Genomic DNA, 9580 nt, shown 5'->3' with positions numbered 1-9580 from the left:
TCTCTCAGGGACCGATCTTCCACCCGCGTTTAAGGTCCCTACGTTTGACGGCGTGGTTGTTGAGACCACCGTCCTGACACGTAGGGGTTTTTCTGCGGACGTCGTCCGCACCATGATCCGCGCCCGTAAGCCGTCCTCTTCTAGGATCTATTATAGGACCTGGAGGACCTATTTGGGGTTCTGTGCCGATCTGGGGATTCCTCCGCTCCGCTTTTCTCTCCCCACCGTTTTGTCCTTCCTGCAGAGCGGACTTGCCCAAGGTCTGGGTCTTAGTTCTTTGAAGGGTCAGGTGTCTGCGCTGTCCATTTTGTTTCAGCGCCCACTGGCCCCCCTTGGTCCTGTCAAGACCTTCCTTCAGGGCGTGGCTCACGCGGTTCCCCCGTACCGGCCTCCGGTTCCGCCCTGGGACCTGAACCTGGTTCTCTCAGCGCTCCAGGCTTCTCCTTTCGAGCCTCTGCGGACGGTTTCCTTGCGACTTCTGTCCTGCAAGGTTATTTTCCTTGTAGCCGTCACCTCTCTTCGGAGGGTGTCCGAATTGGCTGCACTCTCCTGTCTGGAACCTTTCCTAGTGTTCCACCAGGACAAGGTAGTTCTTCGTCCGGTCCCTTCCTTCCTTCCTAAGGTGGTCTCCGCCTTTCATCTGAACGAGGACATCGTTCTCCCCTCTTTGTGTCCTTCCCCTTCCCACCCTAGGGAGAGGGAACTTCATCGCCTGGACGTTGTCAGGGCGCTCAAGGTTTACCTGGAGGTAACCAGCTCTTTCAGGCGTACTGACTCGCTCTTTGTGGTTCCGGAGGGGTCGCGCAGAGGGTTGGCGGCATCCAAAGTTGCTATCGCCCGTTTTGTCAAGATGGCTGTTACTGAGGCTTATCTCGCCAAGGGCAAGGTTCCGCCCCTCGGTGTTACCGCTCATTCCACTAGAGCGGTCGGGGCTTCCTGGGCTCAGAGAAATCGGGCTTCTACGGAGCAGATTTGCAAGGCGGCCACTTGGTCCTCCTTGCACACCTTCACCAAATTCTACAGGGTGCATACTCATGCGTCGGCTGACGCTGCTTTAGGCCGTCTGGTGTTGCAGGCGGCAGTTGATTGATGCCTCCGGTGTTGGTCTAGTTTGTTCTGGTCCCTCCCTTCTGGGACTGCTCTGGAACGTCCCATGGTTTCCTGTGTCCCCCAAGGAATATGGGCGAGAAAAGGAGACTTTTGTATTACTTACCAGTAAAGTCTCTTTCTCGCTCTTCCTTGGGGGACACAGCACCCGCCCTTCATTTGGGTTTACAGTTGTGGTTCCGGCTTGGTTGCCCCCGTTGGGGCTTGACGGTTCTTTTTTCCGGTTGGTGGTTATCTTTCACTACTTGGACACGCAACTGGCAGTCTCTTCTCCAGGCTGAAGGGTATAGCTGATGGAGGAGGGGCTTACAGCTTTCACTTAGTGTCACGCCTCCTAGGGAGCAGAGCTATACCCATGGTTTCCTGTGTCCCCCAAGGAAGAGCGAGAAAGAGACTTTACTGGTAAGTAATACAAAAGTCTCCTTTTTATATTGTATGTGTCTCTCCAGCCTAAGGCCAGATTCACATGAGCTTATTACGGACATATTATCCATCTGTATTGTGCACATGTGTCCCCACCACAGGTTCAGCTGACATCAACTCACAGCATCATAGATACATGTGCACGTAACATAGATGGATATGTCTGTTACATGTGAATCCAGCCTCATTGGAATGTGATAAATTTATCAAAAAGTTTTAACAATAAATCATAAAATCTATTCTTTATCCTAACAGAAAATCCCTGTGAGAAGCCTGAAGGAAACATCGTCATGTTATCTCTAGATTATAAAAAAGATGAAGACACCAGGCAGCGCTCTTCAGAAGAAAACTTCATTACCTGTAATGTACATCCAGGACTTCACAATGCAGAGCCATCAAATAATTCCCCCAAGAATGAGGAACTTTCTAATGACCAATCACAGATTATCAACCCAAGTCCAAATCTATCATATAATCATCCTAAACATGAGGAATCTTCTACTGATCAATCACAGATTATTACTCCAAATATAAGACAGAAACAGGGTAAAATGTTTAATTGTGAGGAACGTGGAAAACAGTTCAGATGTAAGTCAGAGCTTTCTGTACACAGAAGTCGTCACAAAGGAGAGAAGCCGTATTCATGTTCAGAATGTGGGAAATGTTTTACCAAGAAATCATATCATGATCGTCATAAAAGAAGTCACACAGGAGAGAAGCCATATTCATGTTCAGAATGTGGGAAATGTGTTTCCAATAAATCACGTTTTGAACAACATAAAATAATTCACACAGGAGAGAAGCCATATTCATGTTCAGAATGTGGGAAATTTTTTACACAAAAAATATTTCTTACTACACATTTGAGAATTCACACAGGAGAGAAGCCATATTCATGTTCAGAATGTGACAAATGTTTCACACATAAAAAAGGTCTTACTACACATCTCCGAATTCACACAGGAGAGAAGCCATATTCATGTTCAGAATGTGGGAAATGTTTTAACCAGAAATCAAGCCTTGATGAACATAAAAGAATTCACACAGGAGAGAAGCCATATTCATGTTCTGAATGTGGAAAATGTTTCATAGAAAAAAAAGTTCTTGCTAAACATCTCAGAATTCACACAGGAGAGAAGCCTTATTCATGTTCAGAATGTGGGAAATGCTTTAACCGAAAATCAAGCCTTGATCTACATAAAAGAATTCACACAGGAGAGAAGCCATATTCATGTTCAGAGTGTGGTAAATGTTTTACAGATAGATCATCTCTGCTTGCACATCAGAGAATTCACACAGGAGAGAAACCACATTCATGTTCAGAATGTGAGAAATGCTTTAACCGAAAATCAAGCCTTAATCTACATAAAATAATTCACACAGGAGAGAAGCCATATTCATGTTCAGAGTGTGGTAAATGTTTTACAGATAGATCATATCTGCTTGCACATCAGAGAATTCACACAGGAGAGAAACCACATTCATGTTCAGAATGTGGGAAATGCTTTAACCGAAAATCAAGCCTTGATCTACATAAAAGAATTCACACAGGAGAGAAGCCATATTCATGTTCAGAGTGTGGTAAATGTTTTACAGATAGATCATCTCTGCTTGCACATCAGAGAATTCACACAGGAGAGAAACCACATTCATGTTCAGAATGTGGGAAATGCTTTAACCGAAAATCAAGCCTTGATCTACATAAAATAATTCACACAGGAGAGAAGCCACATTCATGTTCAGAATGTGGGAAATGCTTTAACCGGAAATTAAGCCTTGATCTACATAAAAGAATTCACACAGGAGAGAAGCTATATTCATGTTCAGAATGTGGGAAATACTTTTACCGGAAACCAAGCCTTGATCTACATAAAAGAATTCACAGAGGAGAGAAGCCATATTCATGTTCTTAATGTGGGAAATGCTTTGCCAAGAAATTAAGTCTTGATCGACATAAGAGAATCCACACAGAAGAGAAGACATGTTGATGTTTTGTGTAAGAATAATGTTTTCCAAATAAATTAGTTTTTCAAACTTGCAGACTTGTGTGTTCATTTTACCTCATTGTGCCAATATTATATGCGAGTGAGCAACAGAAGTCATGCTTAAAAGTCGTTGATAATTCTTTTGTTTCTTTTTACGTCAATCCAATATAAAATGGTACATCATGAGGGATGCTGAGACAGACATCGTTCACACCTCCTCCCCTCCATGCGACGTTTCGGGAGAACACGCCTCCTTACTCGTGCAGGTAGAGGGGTAGGTGGGATTTTTATAGCACAAACAGCTGATGCATATATACAAACCATATAGTTTTATACAAAATGCATCGCCATAAATAACCCTAACACATGAAAGTGATCAATCATATAAATGCCCTAAAGCTACAAATTTCATTTAACCCTTTAGGTATTAAAGACTGGAGTTTCACTATCCAAAAGGTCTCCCTTTGTAACAATCTCCTACTGTTATCCTCCCCATAGACTCCACTTTTTACCACCTCCAGAATCTGACACCTGATGGGCCCGATCATAGAAATGTTGGGCGACTGTAGTTTCACCTTGTTTTTTCACCTCCACTGTATCCATCTTACTCTCTCTTCTGAGTTCCTTCCTAATGCCGGACTTATGCTCATTGATTCTGATCCTTATAGACCGAGATGTTTGCCCAACATATCTTACCACATGGGCATTTCAAGCAGTATATGACATTACATGTCTCGTATGTTGCAAAATCCTTAATTTGTATCCTGTCTCCCTGTGTGGGGTGCACTACAGCGTCATCTTTAATTATAGCACTGCAATTCCCACAGCTCAGACAGGGAAAAGTACCCCTCCTCTGAGTTGCAAGGAAACTCTGTCTTTCCATTTTTTTTAGGGTGTATGTCACTTCTAATCAGCATGTTATTCAGAGAGGCAAAAAGGGGGTTATCAACAAACATTCTCCCAAATTTTTGATCATGTCTTAGTACCCCCCAATATTTCAGAATAACCTTTTTTTATTAGTTTAGAATGTCGATCATATTTGGAAACATACACAAATAGTTTCTTTTGCTTATCCCTCTTTTTAACCTGTCTGATGTCCTGTTTTTGTTTTTTTTTTACCAACCTCTATTCCAATTTCCATCACCTCTTTCTTATTATAACCCCTCTGTATGAATTTATTAATAAGTGATTTTTTTCATATTCCTTCTCAGTACTAGATATCCTTCTGGTCCATGTGAACTGCCTCCTAGGGATACTAGAAAAAATGTGAGGGGTGTGGTGGCTGGAATGGAGCAGCAGGTTATTTCTATCTGTGGTCTTTGTGAATAGTGTGGTCTCAAATCCTCCCTCTACGTGCCGTAATTCAACATCCAAGAAATGAATAACATTTTCATCATAACTCAGTGTAAGTTTGATGGTATTATGGCACTCGTTTAAATGGGTAACAAACTGTAGAAAGGAAGATTGATCACCCCTCCACAGCATGAACACATCGTCCACATAGTTAAGCCACCCACACAGAATACATGCCGCGTCTCAAAGGCTTCCATGAATATATTAGCGAAACTCAGAGCGGCGGAGGACCCCATCGAAGTCCCCCGCAGCTGCAAGTAAAAATCGCTATCGAACCGAATTATTTTTTTTTGGTCAAAATCCATTTTAACAAGGTCATCAAAACACAGATCATCTGGCTATTTAGTTTGATAAGTAATTTATTTGTTTTTTAGCATCAGAAAGTAAATGACTAAACAAAAAGAATCATAATACATTTTGCATTATAAAGAGTAACAAAAACAAGGTAAAAAAAATCATGAATAAAAACATAAGTAAAGGGAAAAATCTAGTAACATTTCAAGAATGAAACAAAGAAATAAACATTGGAGTACAGTGGGGATTGTAAATCATCAGTTAATAAAAAAAACATTATGACATTGAGGGTGTGCTATAAAGTAAGGCTACTTCTTCCCTGTATAAAGAGAATATGGCAATTAGATTTACCACTTGAACCTCTGGTGGTCCTGTTTCATGTATTCCCGGATACACTGGTGGTACCCAAATTAGTGGATGGAGCTTTGGTGGTGGCACTCAGATGCAGGGTCGGGCCGACACAGAGGCTGGGAAGGCTCCAGCCTTAGGGCGCAGGCCAGCTCCCCAGCCTCTGGGCGGCCGTCTCTACTGCTGCCGCGAATGCCGCGCTGCCTGGAGGACGGAGGGAGTAGTGAGCACTGCACTGACTTACGTGCTCCCTCCCTGCCTCCGCACTTGGGCAGCTCAGCCTCTGTTGGTGGTGGACCTTGTCCCAGCCCTGCTCAGATGTTTATTGAGCTTGTGGTTGCAACCAAAGGCTCCCGCAATCTCAGAAGATCAAATACAAATGAGATATTTCATGCTGATGGATCAATTAGAAGCAGAAAAACAAAAGTCTTGTAAAACGTCACAGTTCTTTGGCAAATGGAAGGTTTACATTAGTAAGCAGCTCTCGGAACCTGAAATACAGAAAGTTATGCAAAATTTTCAATATACGGAATGGTACCAACTCACTGACCTGAAAGGAAGTTTGGGTAACTTGAAGGTAATTCAGCCATCCTAACGGGGAAGTTACATCAGTTTTTCGGAATTGAACAATGTTAGTTGGGATGGGTACACATCCAGAAAGGGGTGGGGAGGGTTTTGGGGAGATTGTGTTATATGCTACAAGAGGAGACTAATGTCATATGAAGTAGGATGTGATACTGGTACTCTTCTTCTGTACATGATGGATTGATTGGACAATATGTCATTATCTTGACTTTACTCTTGTACCTAAGAATCGTGTAAAATCATATTTTGCTTCTGAAATGCTTTTATCAGAAAATAAATAAAATGTTATTTAAAAAAAAAAAAAGTAAGGCTACTTTCACACTGGCGTTTTGGCTTTCCGTTTGTGAGATCCGTTCAGGGCTCAGCGGTCCAAAACTGAACAGTTTTGCCCTAATGCATTCTGAATGGAAAATGATCCGCTCAGAATGCATCAGTTTGCCTCCGTTCCGTCTCCATTCAGCTTTGGAGGCGGACACCAAAACGCTGCTTGCAGCGTTTTGGTGTCTGTCTGACGAAACTGAGCCAAACAGATCTGTTCTGACACACAATGTAAGTCAGTGGGGACGGATCCGTTTGCTATGACACAATCTGGCACAATAGAAAACGGATCCTTCCTCCATTGACTTTCAATGGTGTTCATGACGGATCCGTCTTGGCTATGTTAAAGATAATACAAACAGATCCGTTCTGAACGGATGCAGACTGTTGTATTATCTGAACGGATCCGTCTGTGCAGATCCATGATGGATCCGCAGCAAACGCGAGTGTGAAAGTAGCCTAATACAGTAGCGGAGATCAGGAGAATGAGGGGAGGACAGCCAGGTCTCCCAGAGCTTCTCACAGGCTGCATAAGTGTCAGTACGTATGGCGGTTAATCGTTCAAATAAAAGTATCTTATTGATTCTATCTAGTACATCCTGAAAACTAAGTGAGGCCGAGCGTCATTTAAAAGCTATATGAATTCTAGCAGCCAAAAGAATAAATTGGGACAGCTTAAATTTAGCGAACGTCAACCAGGACGGTTTGTTCCCTAGGAGGCAAAGCGGTAAGGAGACAGGATATTGTCAACCCAACACAGCTGACACAAGAGAGCAGATTCTTCCCCAGAAGTTTTTAACTAGTGGGCAAGTCCACCATATGTGTAACATAGCGCCCTCGGTATTGCAATCGTGGAAGCATCTGGAGGAAACATCAGGGTATATGCGGTGTGATCTAGCTGGAATCATGTAGGTCCTATAAATTATTTTTATAGATGTTTCAGGTAAGATGGTTTGCCAATAGCCTTTAGTGAGTGTCTGGGAGCGCTGGAACCATCGAGAAGTTGGGTATTCTACCTCCAATTCCTGACTAAGCCTTTCTCGGCGAAACGCGCGTCGAGATGCAGCTCTGGTCATACACCCTGTGTTACCGCATATCATGGGTAACTTATGTGTTGCTTCATACATGGCTAGTATGTTATTGTAGTGTTATTATTTGCACATACCACTCTTGCTCCACCTGTATTCAGTGATGTAATCTGGCTGTCTGTATTTACATGATGGCCACCAATGTTACCAGTGGTGGGCAAGTTTGTTATGTGTGACCTTATCGATCTTCTACATGTGTGCAATACATATATGTTTATATGTTACTCTGGGCGAATCTACAGTTCTTCCATCTACATGTGGTTTTACACTTAGTGTTCTATGACACTTCTTCCCCGTTAGTCGGGTATATGTGAGGGTGGGGGTTCACGGTCCCGCCACATGGGATGTCCCATCCCCCTTTACCTTGTGCCTTCGTGTTATATTATATTTATTATATTTTGTCTTAATAAACTACATAGATATTTTATATGTGTGTTCTCTGATTTTCTATGGGGTTTTTGTTTTTTTCTCTTTGGTTGGTTCCAGTATATTATACTAGACCCCAGTGTATTTTGTACACCCAATTAGTTTTTCTTATAGGTTGGTCTAACCCTAAAGGAGATGCAGAGTTCCACAGCAGAGACTGGAGCATCTGTACATAGGACGAAAATAGGCCATACGCTCCATAGAGTTGGGCTTTATGGCAGAGTGGCCAGAAGAAAGCCATTGCGTTCAGCTAAAAACAAAAAGGCACGTTGTGAGTTTGCGAAAAGGCCTGTGAGAGACTCCCAAAATGTATGGAGGAAGGGGCTCTGGTCTGATGAGACAAAAAAAAATCTTTTCAGCCATCAAAGAAAACGCTATGTCTGGCGCTGTCACGGGGTAATGTACACCAGACAAACAGACAGCATAGGATAACAGTCTAGGCCTGAAAGCTAGTGAGGGAGAGATGGTTACCTCCTAGCAATCCCTGAGTCTTTCCCTGACTCCTGACAGTATGTGCAGGCCCTAATGGTGGATGAACACTGTAACGGACCGTTTCAGCAGACAAGGGGTTAAAATCCGTTTAGGCGATAAGCCCCTTTCTGAGAGACAGGCACAGCTACTGCAGAACACCAAACGACCGAACTGGATACAAAGTAGCACTCCAAACTGGAACCTCACGAATAGCTGCTAGCAGACGAACAGGAATCGGCTTACAATCCTGGCAGTCAGTCCCTAACAGCATATAGCGGATCCCCCCAATAACGAGACAAGGCTCCGTGTTGAGGGTCAAACAGTGGTCTGACTGTACTTCACGTACAGCCTCTTTTATTCATAAACCACAAACATAGTACTGCCCACAGGGGTTTGAAATACAACCAATCAGTATATTACAAGACATACAATGTAAGTACAGCCCATCTGGTGTACACGCCCCTAGGGGACCAGAATGAAGACTGTGACATAGGACAGATAAACAGCACTTAGGACACACAGACAAAACACATCCCCACAATGCATCATGGTTTCCTCCTCTCTGTCCAGACAACCTGAAGAGCAATCCAATTATCTCTGAGGACAAAGGGAGATTGCCAATACACATGTGAGGACAACAGAACAGACATCACCATTTAAACACACAATGGGACAATGGCACAATAGAAACACACCCAGCATTTCCTCCCAAGCTGACAAGTTACACTTATTATAAATTGTTACAACTTTGTGAGTTTACATTGGCCATACATATAACTTACATCAATTCAAACATTATAACGTGGGGACAAACCTATCCAAAATTCACTTGAATCGGTTCAGGGGTTTAAAAGTTAGTATATGGCCCATAATCCTGGGGCAAGAGGCCAGCAGCCAGTCCTCTCCAAAACCCAGTGACGAGGTCGGTTTTGCCACACATCTCCCCCCCCAGGGAAGAATAACCAGGTACCTGACCTCACGCCGGTCGGTACCTGAGTTAGTCTGGCAGCCCACCCACAACCAAATACTGGACCTGTTGACTTTATGGTTCAATAAGATTTTATTATTATAATTATCAAATACAATCATAATAGAACATCCCAAATTGCAGTATACATACCGCATACAAAGATACATTGCGACATGCAATCATGAACAGCAATACGGCATAAAGGACAAGGT

At 43.1% G+C, this 9580-nt stretch overlaps 1 protein-coding gene across 2 annotated transcripts; it reads left to right on the top strand.

Moving 5' to 3' along the window:
- The first annotated feature begins 1740 nt into the window (after positions 1–1740).
- On the top strand, positions 1741–3457 carry LOC120998332 (gastrula zinc finger protein XlCGF26.1-like). Of its 2 annotated transcripts, XM_040428994.1 has the most exons (2): positions 1763–2241; positions 2662–3457. In XM_040428994.1, the coding sequence occupies exons 1-2, from the start codon at positions 1821–1823 to the stop codon at positions 3441–3443; spliced, it is 1203 nt and encodes a 400-aa protein (XP_040284928.1). In that variant the 5' UTR covers positions 1763–1820; the 3' UTR covers positions 3444–3457. The 2 variants fall into 2 exon arrangements, with proteins under 2 accessions (XP_040284926.1, XP_040284928.1); XM_040428992.1 differs by having other exon boundaries at positions 1741–3457.
- The last annotated feature ends 6123 nt before the right edge of the window (positions 3458–9580 follow it).

This window comes from Bufo bufo, chromosome 4 (genome assembly GCF_905171765.1).
Source record: "Bufo bufo chromosome 4, aBufBuf1.1, whole genome shotgun sequence".
NCBI classification, from domain to species: domain Eukaryota; kingdom Metazoa; phylum Chordata; class Amphibia; order Anura; family Bufonidae; genus Bufo; species Bufo bufo.
This window is presented reverse-complemented; position numbering and strand designations above follow the sequence as displayed.

Bases quoted from the DNA above. Each gene is read 5' to 3' on its own strand.
- LOC120998332 (XM_040428992.1), top strand. From the start codon at position 1,821: ATGTTATCTCTAGATTATAAAAAAGATGAAGACACCAGGCAGCGCTCT.